At 31.4% G+C, this 22,732-nt stretch overlaps 3 protein-coding genes across 3 annotated transcripts; 1 reads left to right on the forward strand and 2 right to left on the reverse strand.

Annotated features, from left to right (window-relative positions):
* Nucleotides 1-1,530: 1,530 nt before the first annotated feature.
* LOC131840925 (transcription factor VBP-like) lies at nt 1,531-2,160 on the reverse strand. The gene has a single exon (XM_059189139.1). It carries the CDS (start codon nt 2,158-2,160, stop codon nt 1,531-1,533), a length of 630 nt encoding a protein of 209 aa, XP_059045122.1.
* An 8,208-nt stretch (nt 2,161-10,368) lies between these two features.
* Nucleotides 10,369-11,205, reverse strand: LOC131840926 (hepatic leukemia factor-like). Its single transcript, XM_059189140.1, has one exon. The coding sequence runs from the start codon at nt 11,008-11,010 to the stop codon at nt 10,369-10,371; it is 642 nt and encodes a 213-aa protein (XP_059045123.1). The 5' UTR covers nt 11,011-11,205.
* A 6,083-nt stretch (nt 11,206-17,288) lies between these two features.
* Nucleotides 17,289-17,909, forward strand: LOC131840927 (hepatic leukemia factor-like). Its single transcript, XM_059189141.1, has one exon. It carries the CDS (start codon nt 17,289-17,291, stop codon nt 17,907-17,909), a length of 621 nt encoding a protein of 206 aa, XP_059045124.1.
* Nucleotides 17,910-22,732: the final 4,823 nt, after the last annotated feature.

Here is a 22,732-nt window from a genome sequence, read left to right on the forward strand (position 1 = left end):
CTTGTATTATAAGGAGTACTATCTAATCAACACTAACTTTGACCGATACAGATTTTGTAATAAGTAGTCTGCGTAGTCCACCTCAAACTCACCTATTTCTGCTACTAAATACTTTGTTTTGTATGCTGTGTTTTGATTGAGAGATAAGGAAATGCAGCGAAATTTCGGGATAAGAGGCATGATATCTTAAGTCTTCTAGAATAGCAACGCATGAGGGGTAACACGGGGGCCACACTATGACTCGGTGTCTGTAACATTATTCATATATTTATATATAAGGCTACTGTTACCACTTACCATCAGATTGGTCATCAGGTTATTTGTGATAGCCCTAAAATAGGCATCACAAATAAACTGATGGATATATAAGTATAAGTGTATAATAATACAAGTGTATCGCATTGTAATATCTCTCTATACCTTTAAAATGAACAGAAAATCTAAAAATAAGAAGAAAAATCCTTCAATAGCTAACTGCTCAATGAAGAGTAATGTATTAGAATACATGTGTAATGTATTAGATCTACTTTAGCAGTTTTTTACTTATATACCTCTTATCCTTATATACCTACATAAAAGTAGGTATATAAAAATAAGAGGGTAATTATAAAAATTGGGTAGAATGTGTATTTAGTCTATAAAGTTTGTCTAAGTATATTGGTAAAATAAAAAATTAAAATTAGTTTCAGGAAAGTACTTATCAACAATAGAACTGTGCATAAAACGTGTCTGATTGTATGTAGATGTGTTTACTTTTCAAGACAAAATGGCTGAACGAATTTTGATGAAATTTGTCGTGAAGATATATCTTTTTCCTTTCCAAATATAACTAAAATTAGTTCCTAATAATGGAGAGTCCAAATAAATAAAAAAAAATATTTCTTAATATTTATATTTTATTGCACGCACAAAATATGTACATGATGGATGAGAAATAGAAGAAAAGGTAAAAAACATTTTCTTGAGCAATACTTATTACTACAACTTATAATCTAAGAGCCTATATTACTTTTTATTTGTAAAATTTACAATAGGTTTGCACTTTTTAAAGTTTGGTTTGCATTTTAATTGATTATGAGTTTGTTTTGTTTGTGAAATGTTTAAATACTTACACATCTAAGGTACTTTACCAATATGCATTTCTATTATACTTAATATTAATTGAATATACAATTCATGATTACTAACTTAATACAATTTATAACACTGGGTTTATATCAAGTATAAAATACATAATTGTCAATTTCACAAAGACAGTACAGGCTCGCTTAACTTACTTTTTATAAAAGAGAATATGAATATTTTGTGCCATAAAATACCTAGTGAAAATTGGTACAAAAATTCATATGAACCAATACGAAAAAGTGTATTGATAAGAAAAAAGAACTGGCAAATTTTGTCGAATTCATAATCGGTTCCAAATATTTTACAATTGGGAACTAAATCATCGTCATGTACTTATTAAAAACATAAGTTTTGTTTATCCTGCAGGATATAAAAAACTTATATTTAAATATAAACCACGCACCATTAGAGTCTACTACAATGACCACATAGTTTTGTAGCAAGTTGTGCTTGGAGGCGTGCTAGTTCTTTCTTCAAATAATTTGCTTTCAACCCGAGATGGATTTCTCTCATTTTCCTCCGATCTCTGCTCTGCTTAGCAGCTATATTATTTTTTAGCCTCCTTTGCTTGTATCCATCTTCGGCTGCATCTTTACTGGTAGTAATTACAGCACGACGCATTCGCGGATAATCACCTAATAAAACTCCGCCATTTTTCTCAGTCATAACTCGTAGGGCATTTTGCTCGAATTCTTGGTAGGAAGGGTCATCAGATAGCTCATCATCATCTACACTTAGTCGTCTTGAATTGCATAATACTGATGAGTCCGATGATGAGGAAGCCTCTGGTTGAACATGATGTAGAGATACTGCAGCGGAGTTGGGGTCGTAGTACGGCTGTGGATAATAGTATTGCTGTGGATATTGGTACCAATACTGGTAATAACTGGATTGTCCAACAGGATATTCATAGCGAACATCTTCAGCGACATGTACGGACGGACTGTTTGTCGAAGATTTTATTTCTGGTTTAATGTCTGATACACTGGATACATCCAAAGTATCGTCTTCACAATATGGTTTCCAGATAGACATGTTTGGTTTATTTTCTTTTACGCAAATATGATGTTGTCACAAGCACTTCTTACAAGTGAATGATCCTGACTTTTTGATATAAGAGACAGTATATACCTAGTATAGGTGGGAGTAAAATTCATCCCTGATAACGCAACAATGAGTAGGTACCTACTCGTAATTAAGAGGTCGGTGGCTGCTACACTGCCCAAAAGGATTGTATAAGTAAATGACAATAGAGGAACAATAGCTAAAATTTTGCATGTCATATTACATTATTTTGGTTCTTAGAATTGCATTTTATGAAATAAGTACATATATGTTTGTTGCAACTTCTTCCTAAAGTTTATAAACTTAAGCTTGCTTACTTTATACATAAATTTAAAAATATATTTAATATATTTTTTAGTTTTTACTCTGTAGCTATTGACTAAATGCTTTAGTAATTTTTTTTCTATTAAAATCATAAATATTTTAATTTGGCCAGGTTAAAGGACATTTCATACAGTTTTTAGGGATATTAAAAAGTAATCTATTGGGTAGGTATATATTTAGGTCATTTTTAATCGTGTAAAGTAAATAACGAGACTTACATGATTTATTTTAAAAATACATATGGTATTGACTGTCTGCGAAATACTGCATGTTGGGCGTATAGTAAAGCGATCACTGCGGATTGGAAGAGTAAATAATAAATAAATTATAATCTTAATCAATTACTATTAATTATTACTTTTTAAATTATTATTATTATCTTTTATAATTTTTTTTATTATTCCTACCCTACAATACAGATAAACATGCATGGATTGGACTGATGGACTGGAATGGAACTGAATGGACTGATATTAATTAGAATTTCTATGTGAAAGTTGATGTGATCGAGACAGTTCTTAGGTACAATTTATCAGAATTGGACGGTCTCGGTGGTCTAACGGTTTAGAACATCGTTTTTACAATGGTCGCTGGTTCGATTCTTCGCACGGTATATATACAAAAAGTAACTATTTATATCAGTTATCTAGTACTTACTCATAACACAAGTTCTGCTTACCGTAGGACTAGATAAAGCTGTGTGAGAATTGTCCAGGGTTAAATATTATTGCATTTGGATCGGGAGTTACCTACTTAAAATTATTAATTTTCTATTTAAAAACATAAAGTTTTATAACTGCGATAATAATGCATGTTATGTTGGTACTACCAAAAGTAATAGGCACTAATATTTGTTCTCTGGTAGGTAATTTTAATACACCAAACCCAATTTTCATTTTTAATTTAATATCACTTTTAAAAGCCAATGATAGTAAGTTTGCGAGTATATGCAAAATAGTATTATTAGTCAGTATGCGGGTATATTTGTGACAATAGGATCCAGATGAAAAAAGGCTTATTCAAGTTCTTTATGGCCCCACAATGTTTCTAGTAGGTACGACAATTAAACCACTCACGTTGACGAATGAATAGTGACTTGTGTCAGTAGTTTTATTGCCTCATTTTAATGCTCCTATTATATGCAAAATACTACGAACTATGACAAGCCTTTACATTTTGTATTTTTTCTCTAAAAAACAAGCCGCAACTTTTAGAACAGCTTAAGTTATTCTTAATTGTAACTGAAGCGTGGTATTTTTATTCAGTTATGGCAATTGTAATAATTTTTAATGCATACTATCTGTACCTACATCGGTATAATAGGTATAAGTCTGGATCTTTGATGTTATATCCAATAAGGCTACACATTCAAAGAACGCTGATTTGTACTCGTATTTAGATCACGAGAATTACTTTATATGCGTTCTCCTAACCACAGATAAGATAATATTACAGAGCCTAACCAAAACAAAGTACATAAGTAATTTTTTTAAATTTATTACTATATTCTTATATTTAAAGCTGTCTACTTATAGGAAAAAATGAGAAGCATTTTAAATTTGTAACGTTTGCAGTAAAAAGAAGAGTAAGTGAAGCTTAGCTTAAAAATTGAACCCATACACTGACTGTTTAGTTTCTATGTGTATTTCTTTTTATAAAGAAGTAAATAAATCTATGCAAAATCAAATAAATTCATGATAACTTAAAATAGGCGCTGTAAAAGGTCGTCTCTAAACGTAATATTGTATTCTGCATCACATTACGAACGAAAGAACGAAAGAGTAACAAACATCCATTCATTCATACACAAACACTTTCGTGTTTATAATGTTATTAAGATTAGAAATTGTGTATATGTGTCCGTTTGTTATATTTGCACGACTAAACGGCTAAAATTAATCTTAATGAAATTTAATATTAAGATACAGTGTGTCTCGAGCATGATTATATGTATCGGACTGGGTGTTTCTATGTATACTAAGTTTGTATTTACAAAAAAAGAACTAAATAACTAAATATTTATATCAGTTATCTAGTACCCATAACACAAGCTCTGCTTACTGTGAGACTAGATGAGCGTCATCTAGTCTCACGGTGTGAATTGTCCAAGGTTTTTTATTTTTGTTTGTTTAGAAAATATCTTGGCTATTATTTTAGGAAGATTCAGGGTAAAATGTTCCTAATATTGCATTTATTCTAAGCCAATTAATAATATTTACTCATAGTGTATAGTGCATATTTTGTCAGCCTTTAATTTTAAAAAGACCATATTTTCAGTTCTATACTCACAAACTAGAACATTCTTTCCAGTATAAAAGAATATATTCGTGTTCTAAAGCACGTGCCATGCCGCCTACCTCTTTAGAAAGGTATATTCCTTTGTGTCACTGTGACCGCTCCCACCGCTTATTATGAACCCGCCTTTTATAAATACGTTTGTATTTCAAAATGTCACACATAGTTACTTACATTACTTTATGATTAGGATTTTTCAAATTTGCATACTCTACGGGGTAGGTACAGGTTATTTACGGTAGTTATGTAATTGAAATTTGATAAAGAATTAAAAATACTTTTAGGTGTTAATACATTTATTAGGTAGGTATATAAACCATAAATAAAATTATTTAACACAATATTTAGTAATTTCAAATAATGTAATAGCTGCGGGTAAGTACAGTAGGTACCTATTCTATGGGCACGGCGTCCAGAGGCATTGATGGTTAGGCAATCTGCTTGTCTTATAGCAGTGTTAGCAGCAGTGGTATATTACATTTTAACTACTGTGCTCATACCCGATTGAATGAAATCAATTCAATTCCAATGGAATTGTGTAGCCGTGATTTTTACTTTTCTTTAAATATCTATTTTAATTAAAGTTTAATTTTATTATTATTACCAATTTGTATTGTTAGTTTTGTGTGTGTAATTTGTGTCAGTACCTACCAATATTAACTCTAAGCAAACTGTAATAATAACAAAATGGCCATAAAAGCCTGGAAGAAATATGCTATAGGTGCACGGGGCGATATAGTTCCCTAGGTCGTTGAACGATTTCAGTGGCAGAGGGAATAATAATAAAAATATATTCGCTACCCACGAGGTAAACTAGGACGATATATAGGGAGCTACTCACCACAGCTTCGAAATCGGCTCTGAATTTAGGGCAGTTTAGGTCAGGCCCTTTATATATACTAACTGTAGGTATACCAACAAGCAATAACTAATTAATGTTTTTAGAATATTATACTATAATATGTAAGCACATAATTGTAATTGACCAGTATATAAATCTACCTATATCTATCTGTAACAGGCATGACTATGCATACCATTGTTTACTGAATTTACTTAATTAGGAATAGTAAATATCTAATTATAATTATCTAATATAACCACGGTTACCACTTATATCTAATTATGAGTGGTAACCGTCGTCTATATATATATATATGAACAGACATCTCATTACCATGATGACACCCGTGATAGTACTCATGACTCTATTATACGACTAAAATACCATGTTATATTTTAATCGGACTGCCTAATCGCACTCTACAACCGAAACACAGCTTAAGAAAGCAAGCTGCTTGGTGGCGGAAATATGGAGGTAGATACCCTCAGACTTACATATCTCACTCAAGCAGATTTACAGTCTACCACGGGTAAAATTGGTATTTAGAATTGGTAGGTAAAATAGGCATGTATAATTTTTACTTAAGTTTTTTGTTTGTTTCATTGTGCCATACGTAGGGATCGTTTTAAAGTATTTTAGATGAGATAACTTATGAACCAACTCTATCCCGTAGTGATATGTTTGATATTCTATATTCTCCTTTGACAAACGGCAAACCTAAAGGGTCTTAATGGGATAGAGATTACTGAATCCAATGTAAACGAAACTGCGTGCAGGTGCTAGTCTAAAACAACAAACGCAATGCAGATTTCAACTCATTTCAATATTTGAGAAATATCACGTTTATGCATTTTGCCTGTATTCTGCGTAATGGTTGACCACTAGAAGGTACTGGTATTACCGAAGAAGTCCAGTCCCTTGGGATAGTTACAAGTTTGCATCTGACAAAATGCAAGCTTTGACTGTGGTTTAAGTATGAGGTGCTGGCGTTAATTTATTTACATTAACTGTATTTACATTAATTATATAATATGTAATATAATTAAATTACAGTAAAATATTTTTTGCTTTCAAACAGTTATACAATGCGTCTATATTGTCTTTACTGCAATGGTTTTTTCAACCGATTTGACCACATATTTCTAATTAATAGAAGCATAGATAACATAATATTACATAATAGAAGTAACTTTAATAAACGAAACATTTAAATTTAATATTTTTGAATTTCATTCCTCAATATACAACTTAATTTTATATTAAATTACTGAAATTATTTTAATAATAATAATAATAAAAACTCTTTATTGCGCACAAAAAATATAAGTATAGAAGTTAATGTAATGAATATTACTAAATATGTGATATATTTATTGCATGCCATACTACCTTATGAATTCTATGTGTCATGACAATCGCTTATGGCTTGCGAGGTGGACAAAGCAACAGTACCTGCTCTTTTTGCGAGTTATAATCCGCTAATAGTGGGCATTGTCCCCAGATGACGGACACACAGATTCAAGATATTTTTTCTTTGTGTCTCTTATTACAAAGGAATATTTAATAGAAAGTGCTACACTGGGTGACAATGGGCAAGAGTTGCAGCCACGGGCGCATTGTCTGTTCTAGGAAATATCGTAAATCATATTTGTGTTTAAATAACATTTATAACACAAAATAACATAACTTTATCAGTTGGTTGATTATGGTATTGCTACCTACCTATTGTGTGAATGGAAACCTACAACCACAATCGCAATTTACGGGTTGCGTTTTTTGTATTTGTACTTACTACATATATCGTTCTATATAGATATTGTTAGTATATTTCAATACACATAGGTATTAATATTATACTAATTATGTCATTAAACATGTTTTCCAATATATATTGTTTATGTTCACTGTTTGTTACAAATATAGCATATGATATCTATCAATTAAGTTACGGTATTTATATGTTCTCATTAGAGTACCTACTTATGATTTACTCCGCGTGTCATGCAATGGAAGAGTTAAGTTTAATCTAGTAATAGTCTTTCTTTGATTACACTCCACCCAGATATAATTTTATATGAGTTCAAATTCTGTTGGTAGTAGTGTTGAAGTGGGAAATTTTACAGGATATTCTTAACATAGAAACTCATTACATACCGGTAAAGTTTTTTAATGTCTTCATATTATTTTTCACATGTCAAAGAGTTCATAAAACCTTTTACAATTAGGTATACGTACAGCTCTGTGTTCATACAACAGATAGTGGTATGATAAACCTATGGAGAGTGAGATTTTCGTGATGCTGTATCTGTCTAATACAGGGGACAGTAACCACTTTCTAATAGATAGGCTCGCTGCTTCATTAATGCATAATTGTACTTGTCTTAGAAAAAGAAACTTAGAGAAAGAACAGTGGAAGATTTGTTGTATGTCCAGATTTATCTTGTGGGATAATTATCAATGATATGAAATGTGAAATGGCCATCGAATTTGGATACGTGATTACGGTATAGTTGCGTTGGCCAGAGTTCTATGTACCTCTCATTTTAACCTTTCTTGTACTCGACAATGTGTGGAGTGCAAAACTCAAATTTAAATTCTAATTTATAAATTATAGATGTAATAATTAATAAAAGTTAAATATATGCGAGGAAACTTATAGTATTACATTCAGAATTCAATATACAAAAGAAAATAATATACTATATTTGATTGGGATTTGATGGGATTGGCGCCAGGATTACTTATTCCTTAAACTATATTAAAAGAAATTATTAGGTATATAATACAATAAAAACTAATTTCATTTATATAATTTATGTACGGGATATACCGAAAGTGGTAGTAATAATAATAACTATTATAATTACTACCACTAATAATAATCTCAAGACAATTCACACAGCACCATCTAGACCCAAGTTAAGCTAGTTAAAGCTTGTGTTATGGGTACTAGATAACTGATACATATACATAGATATTTTTTTTGTAAATACATACATATTATACATAGAAAACACACAGACCGATACAAACAATCATACTTACTTCATGAATACAAATGGTCGTATAGCGGTGTCCTAAACCGCTAGACCACCGAGGTCGTCAAAGTAATAGAGTTAATAAAGCTCAATAAGGTTTAATATCGATAATGAGCATGAAGCTTTAAATCATATATATAGGTATAAGTGACAGCCTCTAAATAACTGTATGGCCTGCAACCACAGTATTACGTTACAGTATTTTTTGTCGTTCTTTCCAAAATTTCAAATCCCTCTCGGACATAATCTCGGTTCACGCGGAAGGGTTTTTGTAGGTGGTGGCGCGCGACGTAACTGTCCCTAACAAATGTTATTCTATACCACTAATATGCTGACGTTGCAATATAGTCTCTAATAGTATTATTACATAAATGAGTTTGTTTGGAGACTTAGGAGCAGCTGCATGGCCTGTAAGTATTAGTACACTTAAATATACAACAAATATGGTATATGTGTGTATATATCGATTTATAGTAGCCTTTGTATGAAGTCTACAGCGTTGGTACTTCCGTGTGACCAATTTTTGCGGCCAAGTAGCTTTGTACGCTGTTACTGTGTAATTAAAAGGTTATAATATAGCAGTGACATATAATATAGCAGTGGTTATCTTATCACAGAGTACGGTCATGGCACCTCAGTGACAATGCATCAGGGTTGATTACCACAATCGTTACATGACATGACGATACGTTGTTATACAGGCAACCTTACTGGGTCGTCAGCTTGTTCCATTCCAGATTAGTCCAAAAACAGCTTTATACCTTTCATCATAAAAATTGAAATGTTTTATGCTTTTTTTAACTATGATTCTTTAAAATGGCGTGAATACTTATTTTAAAAATAATGAACTTAGTATTTCCTATAGGTATTTAAAATATGTTGATTTTACCGCGGCACCCGCCCGCCTTGCGTACAATACCTACAACTTACCTATATGTAAGTACGTCACTTACTGATTATTCTATAGCTAATCAGGATAATGGTTTTTAAAACCTTTCAAGAATTTTTTTATTTATTCAATTACAAAGTATTAACTTACCATTTTTTAATATTACTACATATTTACAATTTTTTAGAGTAGAAAGAATTTTATACTAATTATTCATAAATCTCAGAATGGAATCGACAAATATCTACCTAATATTATTATTAAAATTACATGTGATCCACAATTAGGTATAACATATGAACATATACCTATGTTACCCAAGGTGTAATGAAACAAAAATAGTCAATGTTAGGTATATCATGTGCTAGTTTTATTTATTTTTCACACATTTTTAATCTCTTACAATTGGTAAATTTATTGCACATAATATAATTAAAAATAAAACAGATGTCCAAATATATACAAATTTAAATTATTTACAAGCATAAAAATACAAAAGTAAACATTATACATTATTTAATCTATTTAATACATATTACTTTACCTAAAATGGCTACATAATTGAAAACCTTATACCTAGAACTACAAAATGAATAATACAATTATAATTATAATTCCTCTGAAGCTTATACAACTTATAAATATTGCTATGTACTATTTTTATTTATGATATCAGCTGCAATGTATACACTGTTCACAAAATATCACATTATTTACAAACCTTGCCGGATTTGGCTATTAGATGCATGTAAATGTGTCGGCAATGCTACGAGTGTAATATTGAAATATTAGCACGTATGGAATCGGCTTCTGCAACGGCTGCAAACATCAGCAGCCAACAACGCTTTCAGTTCTGCAACTTTCTTTTTTAAATATGTAGTTTGTAACGACAAACGAACTTCTCGCATTTTCCTTCTATCTCTACTCTGTTTCGCAGCGAAATTGTTTCTTTGGCGCTGTTTTCTATATGTGTCATCCGCCGCTTCATTTGTTTGAATAGCTCTTCGCATTTTTGGATTATGTCCTAATAGTGTTCCTCCATTTTTTTCAGCCATCACTCTTAGGGCGTCTTTTTCAAATTCCAAATATTCTGCGTCGTTACACAATGACTCTGCATCATATAATTCCACGGATTCTGGTGGTGATAGTGCAGCGTTTGGTGGTATTTCGTCGCATTTATACAGAGGCGGCGTATGCGTATAGCTCACATAATATGGTGAAATCTGGTTTACTGGTACACACTGGTTTATTGGAATACACTGCTGCACTTGTGAAATAGCACACTGCCTGTACTCAAAATTTAAATAAGTAGGCGATGTAGCGCCTAACGGAGGACTTTCAAGGGCTGCAGGAATGTCTTGTTCATTCTTCGTTATTTTGTTGCTTAAATCCAAAGCATATTCTTGCACATATGGCGTCCACAGTGACATTTTGAATGTTGTAATAAATATGTAAAAGTTACTCTTTAATTGATACCACTATAAAGCTCGAAGGACTGTCTATGAATGTCTATCTGTATGCCCAAGCGACCCATAGTTGTCAAGGGGCGGAGCTTGTTAGGGGCAGAGGAGGGGAAACGCTACCCCGAAATAACGGAATACAAGGACGAATGACGCTACCCCGTTAACTTTTTGTATATTGATGATGGATTATTTTAGTTTGAATTATGAGATATAATTAATTTATAATGTACTCTATCTACATTTTCTTAGTAAAAAAAGTTTATAAATAGATATAAAAATATAGTCTAACTTTAATGTCCAAAGATACTTTTGGACATAAAAGTATTGGTGTTATATTTTTATTAAGATGACATTTAAGATTTTACTTATAAAATATAGACAGATACAGACAAGTGTCTACCTGATTTCTCTACATTCGATATGTTTATTCAAAATAATGATCATAAACTCTACTCGTGCCTTTACTACGTTTTTGACGTAACTACAAATTAGGCTGTTTTGTATTAGGTACAGTTTTGATCAGGATAAGCGAATTACGAAATTCGGTAAACTATCACCGAATATTATTATTATTGCAGTACTAACTGTAAATCCGGATTATCCAAATCCAATGTAACTGCAAACCTTTGAGTGTTAGTAGGTATCTAGGTAGGTAGGTATCATACAAATACTACTAGCGTAATACAAGACATAGGTGTAACGATTTGATTTAACGAGATGACTATATGCTGGCAGCATATCATATATTATATGTTTATAAACTTTAACTGAATTTACATCAACATCAACATTGCGTATTGTCAAAGCTCGTGCTGTGCAGTTTTGCAAAACTCTTTTGTTCGGTTTAACGTAGAAACTGTCAATATGCAAATATTCATAGCATTGTCTCTTTACTATTTAGCAATTTAGTGAGACTGCAAATTGAATAGATTGAAGAAAAGGATTGTATTGTAATTTCAAACGAAATTTTCGAACGACGAAACGAAATTCGAAATAACGGTCAAGGCAAAACGTCATACCTCGTCATTTCTTTTGCGACGTACAAGACAGTACAAGTAATAGATAACTGGTTCATTAGAAAACTATGAAGTCTACATTTATTAAAATGTATCTGCTATACGTTTCATTAATATAATTGGTAGTAGATAGGCAAATTACTTGAGTTTCATTATAATATTGCTACCTTAAAACATACATAAATAGTCATCACTTATGCGTTGCGTTTATTACTTATCCATAGTTCAGATAAAAATTTAAAAAATGAATGTATTCTAGCATTCACGGGTTTCTTATATACATTAGGTACAAAAGCATCTAGTAACAAAGTTTTAGATTCTAGAGCCAATAGAATGGGATCTAATTTTTGCAAACAGCGGCTTCCGTTAACATCTCAAATGTTTATCTACTATATATTTATTGTCCCCGAAATAAATATGACAATTTACAACTACTAACAATGTATTTTAAGAAGTGTTTCATTATTATATGCATTCAGCAGGGTATGCGGGCATCTTTGTCTAATAAATAACAATAGCGTTCAGATAAGGAAATTCATTAAAGTATTAAGTTTATGGTGACGGCGGACACGAGTCAAAACTATCAGATTTTATTGCCCCACATTTTGCTTTCGGTAAGCAAGTTACTACGAAAATGTATATTGTTATAATAGACTACTAATCTGTCACACAAAACAGTTGCGGGAATTTTTATGGATGATGTTAGAATGGTCTTGCTACCTGCCCTAAAACTATGAAACTTAGGTTTACTCTGGAGTCTAATTTCAATATTAATTTCAATTTAGTCCATTTTTATACTGTTTTTTCGTTATAGTCGATCTTTAACAATGTTATTTAGTTCTTTCACTGACTACTAAATTACTACATTTAAGACTATAAAAGGTACGTAAAGCCATAATGTTGTTTGATGGCGTCGGTGGTCTAGCGGTTTAACCCACCGCCTTACCCGCCGATGGTCGCAGTTTCGATTTCTCACACGGGACAAATATTTGTAAGATTATTTGTGTCTGTCTGGTTGTCAATACTACTTTGTCATACTGACGCCTAATATGAAAGTTTTGTTTTGACACTTGTTCATAATGACGTTCACATGCAATCATTGCTGTTGCCATCAAGTTTGCTCAATTATACAGATTTAATTTTTCATGAATCCTGATAGTTAGATACTCTGGTTGTAAGAACTTAAAATTGTCCAGAATTATATTTCTTCATATGTAGATGTCAATTACAAATCGGATCTATACGATACTTGACCTAAATACATTAAAAAAACTGTATATAATAATAATAATCTCAGGACAATTTACATAGCGCTATCTAATGTTTGTGTCCCGGGTACTAGATAACTGGTACAAGTACAAAAGATTTTTTTCGTAAATACATGTTTGTATAACATACTATTATACATAACAGAAAACACCCAGACCAATACAAACAATCATACTCATGAATACAAATATTTGTGCCGTGCAAGGAATTGAACCCGTAATTGTTGCCGTAAAGCGGTTTGTTGGACCGCTAGACCACCGAGATCGTCAATATATATTTAGTTAAATTCAAACCAATGAAAATAGATTAGAATAAAATAGAATAGCAGTAATTCATTTAATGTTTAATATAATCAAATACAATCACTAATTTTAATTTCAACTGTAACTTTAAATATGACGGCTTTACTATTTTTGTAGTCAGTAATAATTTTTTTTTTCACAATATAAGTTTCCCAGCATCTATCAGACAAATCGGTCACAATTGAATGCATATGGACATATAAAAAGCCATCACATCGGTCTCTATTCAAATACAGTTACTCGAGTCTTTTCACATGGGGTATTAGAGACCACCGTGACATCATTATTACATACAGAGTAGAGTTGTACACATCCGGAAGTTACGGGTAGTGAATTGGTGGCAATGAAACTATTATGACGGCGACAGTTGCAGTACCATCGCTCCGATTATTTCTAAGAGATATTTCTTGGACACTCGCTTCATTAATTTTCTCGTCCTTTGTTTGGTGCAAAACAGTTATTTTTCTTTTTATTTGACCGCCATAGGTATCATTATATACAGCTTACTGTCACCTAATTTTAGGTAGATATTATGACAATGTAAAAAGTGTATGGGTATTTATTATGCGTTATCATTTATTATTTTCTTCTTAGTGCTTTCATCAGTAGAACGTCCTTAACTGCAAGAGTTAAGTTAAAAGTTTCAAGTCATTATTCTTTTACTAATATCTATCATATATATTTATTAATTCTTCAATTGCATGTATTGCACCGAACGACAGAGACTATAGGTATTGTATACTAACTCGCTTGTACTTCAGTAGTTACGATGTTATATTTGTACTTTTATTTATAATAAAATTATTTGCGTTAAGAATAAACTGTCTTAATAATGCAAAGGATTAAATATAACTTTAAACAATTAAAAATAATTTCGTAATTTATTTTACTTTTCTACTCATATCAATAGTTTTAGGCGGTAGAGATAATTAAATAGACAATTTTAAAAACAATTACTGGTAGATAGAGTGACGTGTGAGACAAGTCAGTCAAACAGGTGCTGATACCGTATTGTTAGTTTACGGATTATCCACTGGAGACTACCAACCATTGCAGATTTTATTTCTATTGTAAGTACTACCATGTCAGCTTTAAGATACGAAAAGAGATCTTAAATTTAAGGTGTAATAGGGTAAATATGAAAGCACTGCATGAAATAGGTGTGATGCCTGACGAATTATTTACGAAAGGGCTGGACTCTCGAGAATACTGTTATGTATTGTGATTCATACAATTCATTATTTCAAAGGTTCCTGCAGCACAGTGATTGTATCAATTGTATGTATCTATTATTAGGGTTTGTGATTGAAATCGCTTTATCCTATATGACATAGTGGCTGTAACGTGCATTATTCATGTTGATAACGAAGACAGGACCTTTGATGAGATGGAATGACACAAACTTGAGAAAAAAATCACATAAATTCGAAATTTGTCTTTTTAAATGATTATATTCAAAATACTCTTAGACATAATTTTCAATTTCATTTAGGGACGATTAGCAGTGGAATGAATGAATATATTTCAGTTTGCATTATTAAAAAAATTCGGATGTTTAGGGCATAAGATATACCTACTTATTTTACAAGTTAGTATATTTAAAGTAAATATACTATGTCTAATTTAGTCATAAGGAGAATTATTATATTAGAAATATATAAATATATATTAAGATGTAGGCTTGTTAAACAAATTGTTTACCTACTGTCCGATTTTATTTGTTATACTACTAAAATATTGAAACCTAAGCAAATCGACTGATAGTGTGAAAATTATTTTACAACGGTTAAACTTATATTTCCAGTCAACAGAACCGTAAAAGGAACCGCTTCTCTTTTGAATATCTATAGAAATATTAAATGAAGCGAATGTCCTGAAGAACTTATATAGAAAACTTTTGTAGCGAGAGTAACGCAACTGTCACCTCTATGATGATTTCATTTCACTTATTGTAGTAAGCGGCCTTCAATTTCCGGATGTCCACAACTCTTTATTTTGTATGCAATATTCATGTTACGGTGGTCCCTCCCTATGTTCTTCTGACAAAAAATAATATAATTGAATACCGATAAAATAATAAGTATATCTCAATTTAATGAAAAGATACAGATTTTGTTACATGTTTACAAAGATTGTTACGTAGGGAATTAGAATCTGAACACATTCGTATTCAATTATTCAGATGCTCCTCATAAAATATTATATTAATACGTAAGGAATGTAGGTACTAAGTACCTAAATTTTGTTGTTGTTGTGGTTACCTATAGTTACTAATTATGTTTACTCTGTTTAGACTTTCATTACGTAATTGAACTGTTTTCGTCTCTAAATGCAACATAATAGACATATGAGAAGGCATAATACTGTGATTAGTTAATAAGTTTGAATATAAAATAATAAAAAATTGGTCATTATTAATTTCTATTTGCTTTATTTTATAAATTTGCAAAATGGATTACAATACTGCAAACAGTTGACGAAGTTTTGCATACTTTCGTTTGGCGTGACCGTTACTTTCAGGGATACAATAGGTAAAACCCTTTTGTCTTGTACTTAACCAATTCTCATAGTCTCACTAAACAGGTAGTGGTAGTACACAATGGTATCAATATTTGCATATTTTACAGTTTCAACGTGGAAATTGACAATAGATAATTTCTGCGAATTTGTATTGCATACTCGGTCCATTTTACACAAGATTACTTTATGCAGGGTGCAAAAATCAGTACCATAGTAACTTTTCTTCCAAAAAATATATTTGTTTTATTTTAGATATAAGAATAATAAAAGCCATAATAGTATCTACAGCTATGTGAAAGGTATATTATCAAATATTTATTTATTTTATTACAGTCCACCAACACATCAAGTTGGCATCCTGATTTTATTATAGTTGCCTTCTTCTTCAAACACTATTACCTATTTTTTAAATAATAACTTTTTAGTTCAATTCTAATTGCAGATATCTAGTTATATAAGCAGGTATGTTAGATAAGCAGGTAAGTATTTTATTGTAGCCATGTAATATTTAAAATAGTAGTCATATATCTACTAAAATAATGCCTAGGTGATCTGGATGTATTCTAGGTAAAAGTGATCTTAAATGCACGAAATTTTTATAGTAATCTGTCTGTAAAATGTATCTTTTAAATTAAAAATAAGCTTCAAATATATATATTGTAAAATTTGATTGACGAAATATTTGAAAAAATATATATTTTATCAACACAATGTTTGGTTCATAATTTTCAAGTTATTGTGTTATTTTTTAAATAAATATTTATATATCAGAAATTCTATTCTTATAGATTTATTGTACTTAGATATATGTACCTATATCAATTTATCAAAGTAAATACTTACTTAATAGTAATTAGCGCCATGTCTAGATCATGTCTAAATTTGATGAAATAAATTGATTTATGTATAACTATAACTACTTTTAAAAGAATTCATAAAGAATACTACTTCTTTATCAGCAACGGTGTATATATCATTCCTATCTTGCATTGCTCTGGGGTAGCCCTTCCCCTTCCCTGCCCTCAACAAGCTCCGCCCCTTAACAGGAGTCGTTTGTATGAATAGATAAATAGAAATTCGTCAATTGTCATCTGAGCTTTAAGCTGTTCACATCTCAGAACCAAATCTTATTTTCAAAATGTCATTGTGGACGCCGTACGCGTTAGAACCCGCTCTGGATTTGAGTAAAAAATCAATAAAGCGAGAACAAGAAACTCCACCAGCACTCGAAAGTCCGCCTTTGAGTACCGCATCACCTACATCTATGAACTTCGATTATAGGGAGTGCTCTATTTCACAAGTGCAGCAGTGTGTACCATTGAACCAGATTTCGCCATATTATGTGAACTATTCTCCACTACCGACCGTTTATGAAGGCAATGAAATACATCCAAACCCTGCCCTGTCACCACCAGTGTCAGTAGAATCCTTTGACGCAGAGTCACTATGTAATGATGTGGAATACTTGGAGTTTGAAAAAGATGCCATAAGAGCGATGGCCGAAAAGAATGGCGGAACATTATTGGGACATAATCCACGAATGCGAAGAGCTATACAAACTAATGAAGCAGTAGATGATACATATAGAAAACAGAGACAAAGAAACAACTTCGCTGCTAAACAGAGCAGAGATAGAAGAAAAATGAGGGAAGTCCGTTTGTCCTTACAAACGACGTATTTAAAGAAGAAAGTAACTGAACTACGAGCTAGGCTATCTGCCGGTGTTTGCTCGCGTTGTCACCAGGTTCGTGAATACTGATGTGATGAATCGAAGAGCTATAGTTTATAAGTCAATGGACTTTGTGACATTTTGTGACTTATGTACATTGAAATCCACTCGGTGCTAAATTTGATAAAGTTTCAAATTCTTACTCAATGATAAGTTATGCTAGTAATAGTACCTACATCTATTTTGTACGTCACTATTTTTCAGGAAAGACTAATCATATTTTAGTGATTATTATTCAAACAAGTTTGATAGTAACTTTTTCAAACCCTTTTTTTAGTGCTCTCTTATTAATTATAAACATTTACTGTAAAATTGTATTTTTAAATATAAGTATGATTTGAATTATATTTTATGTAATTTCGTGTATTCTCTAGTTACGTAAAATATTGGTTTATTACTAAAGTGTAGCATAGAACTAGTTATAGAGATACTTCGATTTTGTAAGAAGAATTTTATATTATATGTGCAATTAAATAGAAATATTATGATTATATTACTAACTGTGAAATAAAATTATAACTATTATTACAAATTCAATGCTCTTTCTTTTACCTTAGTTGACATTAAAATGTAATAAAATAAAAGTTTTTATTTATACTTATTTATGAAACGCTGAAAACTATGCAGGTTGTCCTAAGGGGAAAACAAATAGATTTTCACATGTATAATACAGTTTCTTATACTGTACTCCTAACTACATATTACTACTAAATATAGTAGCTTTGTATACAAGTATAGTAGTAATAACCACAAATATAAAAAATGGTAAAAATAGCTAGACTACAAAGTCGTCTCTGCTTCTTCTGCATGGATACTTCTATCTATCTCATTTCAGCATTCAAGTAGTGCTTTGATGCTGTGTATTTATGAGAGTGAGATATGGCAATGAACTTATAGCATTCGGAGGTCTTATCGTAGAACATTCATAACAACACAGAGGGATATACGCGCCTCACATGATGGCATGATGTGCTAGGTACATACATATATAGGCAACGGTTGCCACTTACCATCAGGTGTGTCGTCAGATTATTGGCCTTTCCAGTTACACAAAAAAAAGTTAACGGTACCACAGCAATGATGCTGGTAGTTTGTCTTTGAATAGATATTTCACAATTGTCCTGCTTTCCTTCGAGTAATAGCAATAAAAACCCCTTTTGTTTTGTTTCTATTGAATTTACAGTGTTACCATACGAGTTGCAAGGACACAATGTTATCAGTATTGGCATGTGTAAAGTAGGTCTGCGAGATTGAAAGTACAGTATTGCATTATCAATTTTAATTTTTCACAACACTGTCATAATTTGATATAATTTTGAATATATTTTATGAATAATAATATCTCAGGACAATTCACAAGACTAGAAGGCATCAGAGCTTCTATTAGGTATAGATACTAGAGAACTGATAGAAATACATATTTTTTTATAAATAAGTACATAATAGACATATAAAATACTCAGACCTATATAAACCATCATACTTATTAATACAAATGTTTGTTCCGCGTGAGGAATCGAAACTGCGACCATTAGAAGTAAGGCAGTATAATTAACCGCTAGACCACCGAGACTGTCAAATATTAATAATACTTGACTTTTTTCACAATCTGTCATAATTTATTTTATTATAGTTCGTTTTATATCACTTGAAATTATTAAATGAAGGCTAAGAGAGCGATGGGCGGATGGGTGGGCGGTACCGTAAACCCGCATTATGACTACGACATATTGCAGTTTTTATGACTTTTATTTCGTGTAATTTTTGACATTTTTGTATAAAATCATATTACATTTAGTTATTTAATAAATATTAATTACTTGCTGTCATTTTACACTTCTCACAGTAACTATGTATATCTATCTATTTAAGTAGATAGATATGCATAGGTATGCTACCGATATATTTTTATATGCATATAAATATTGTGGAAATTATAGGTTGTTTATAATTGCATTGTAATGTATTTCTTTTTTCCGTATACAATGCAATACGGAATTGCAAATGCAATTCCGATAATATATATATTTTTAAATTAGGTATATATGTAGAGTAGAGTAGGCACTCAACACTACATATATATTCAAGTGTTCTTTAGGTACTCATATTCTTTCATCTAAGTTAATGTTTTATTCGATAGAATTTTTGTTCATAAGTGGATCGATGCGTATTACATAATATAGGTAGGGAGGCATTGCGTTTATAGGGAGCGACCCCTTTCCCAACTCAATTAAATAGCTAACCCCCAAGCATTAGACATTCAGCTTTGGTAAATCGGAAAGGGGCGAATCGCGCGCATATATGGGCACTCTATACATATAATTTGTTTTCGTTTTCTCATCACGATATTTTCTATAAACCTCAAATTTGCAAATCCTTAAACAGCATTCTGGACAATTCATTTTGAAGAACTCCAGAAGTTATAGTGAAAATTGATATAAAATATTTAATTACCTAAATCGAGTTAATAAGTATATCATAATAAAAAAATATATATTGAATAGTAAAATATGGGAAATTTTTTATTTTAGTGTATTGAGAGACATTTGTTTCGTTACTTTTCTTTTCGTTTGTTTGTAATGGCAAATAAAATGATAATCGGATGGCAACTGTCAATTGTCGCCTATATAAGTACGTCTATATTAGTGACTGAACGATACGGTTATGGATGAAACAGAGTAACTTACATAGATGACTTTCCATAAAGTCTACCTAGTTAAAATGATTCGGTTTTTCAGTATTTTACGAAAAGTAGGTACTCATCCACAGGGGACAATGGGTTCAAACTGACAAAGTTGCACATTTGATATATTAACGTTAGTGTACCTACCTAAATGCGTGAATGTGTATATATGCACCACATCATATAAACATACAATATATAACCCACATGTAGGGTAATATGCAACCAATAACAGCATTGTGCAATGAATAGCTTTTGTTCACCATATGACTGTAGACAGGTAATATTGTTATCTCTCTTTCTCATATTATAAATAACACTTGACACGAGACAACGCATGTAAGTCTTATCAATATAAAGATAGGGTTACAGGTATGTGCCGTATTTAAAGTACAGTATAGTACTTAAATCTGCAAAATGGCATACATACACATGACACTAAAATCAGGGCTAATAGGTATCAGTGGTGGGGAGCGTCATGGAAGACTTCCTAGTTCGACTCATGTGTAGACTCTTCAGGTCAATTTCTTATATTTCTTTTTTCTGCTCTCCGAGCCGATTTTACACCTACCACGACTGCGCAAATATTTCCCCTGAGCTATATGTAGCACGGCCGTTTTAACGGACCAGATGTGATAAAAAATCTTGGATTTGATTTATACCTACATACATAATCAAGAAAACCTCTAAGTCCGTCCAGTGTAGGTAAATATAGATATCAACTGTATTATTATTTAGTGAATTATAATAATAGCCTTATCACCCAATACCTATTACCTATTATTATAACGCCTCATCTATAGTAGATATGTATATTCATGTATCCTCATATTCAAGAAAGTGAGTAAATTTGTTATGTATTTACACAAACAATATGTTTCTAATATTCCCACCAGTACTCGGGTGCCTATGTGCGGACTAATAAAAGCGAATGGTGCGGTGTGAATTGTCACTATATAAAGAAATATACAAATAATATACGTTAATAAATAAATTTGCTATCCTGAAACCCTATATTTTTAGTGTTGTACTTTCACGAAAATAAATTTTCATCGTTTACACAATTTTTGTATTCTGTATTGCACATTCAAATGTTCCATTAGATACCTATATCTATTTTGTACAAATAGCCTAAAAAAAGCCAAGAGACCATATGTGTCTATTGAACTGAAGTTTTTTTGAAGGACATTAGGAACCACCGTGACTTGAATATAGAAAGAGTTGTGGACATCCGGAAATTGAAGACCTCCATACAATGGGTGAAATAAAATCATCATTTCGGCGACAGTTGCGTTACCGCCGCTTCGGTGGTTTCTATGAAAGCCTTGCTGGACATACACTTCATTAATTATACTTCTACATTTTGCAATTTGGGAAATGTGTTTTTTTTTGTTACTTTCATTCAGAAATTATTCATAAATAGAAGCAACCAGGAGTAATAAGAAGGGATAAATAGATGACTATAATTTTAATAATTCTTTGTATTATAGTAGACTCGATCAAGGATAAATATATACCAACTTATGTAATGTATGTGTATGTATGCAATATTTTAGGAAGTATGTAGAAAAAGTTTAGAGCAAACTAGCAAAAATTCAGGGTCTCATTACGTCATGGTTTTATGTTTAGTTTCTATTGTTATTTACAACATATTTATATTAAAGTACTTACATAATGTTCTGAAATTGAATAAAAAAATACTTATTATTAGCAAAACAAAAGTTGTATTGCATATTTTTTTTAACTGTAATCTTTCAATAACCTCCGTTACATACGTGTAAGGGGACAATGTCTAACAAATATTGCAGGTGCTAATACCGTTTTACCACCTTACGGATTATCTACTGAAGCCTCGAAAAAAAGTTGCAGCTTTTAGACAGCTCATCTATCTACAAAACCAAGAATACACCTAATGCAACTGTAATAAGGTAGAAAACGTTGAAGCAAAATCTATACCTACGCAGATATGTTTGACGAGTTATTTCACAATACTAAAGGGATATAGATAATACGCGTTTTCTGTACTACATACATAACAACAATTGCTCATTTTGCAGAGTTCCTGTAATATTGGGATTGTATCAATTGTATTGGTTGTGAATACTTTCTTATAACTATAGGTAGGCGTTTGCTCTACAATCTAGAGAGAATGGTTAACTGGCAACAATCC

Source organism: Achroia grisella, unplaced genomic scaffold (assembly GCF_030625045.1).
Source record: "Achroia grisella isolate CSIRO2021 unplaced genomic scaffold, CSIRO_AGI_Agris_v1 utg152, whole genome shotgun sequence".
NCBI lineage: Eukaryota > Metazoa > Arthropoda > Insecta > Lepidoptera > Pyralidae > Achroia > Achroia grisella.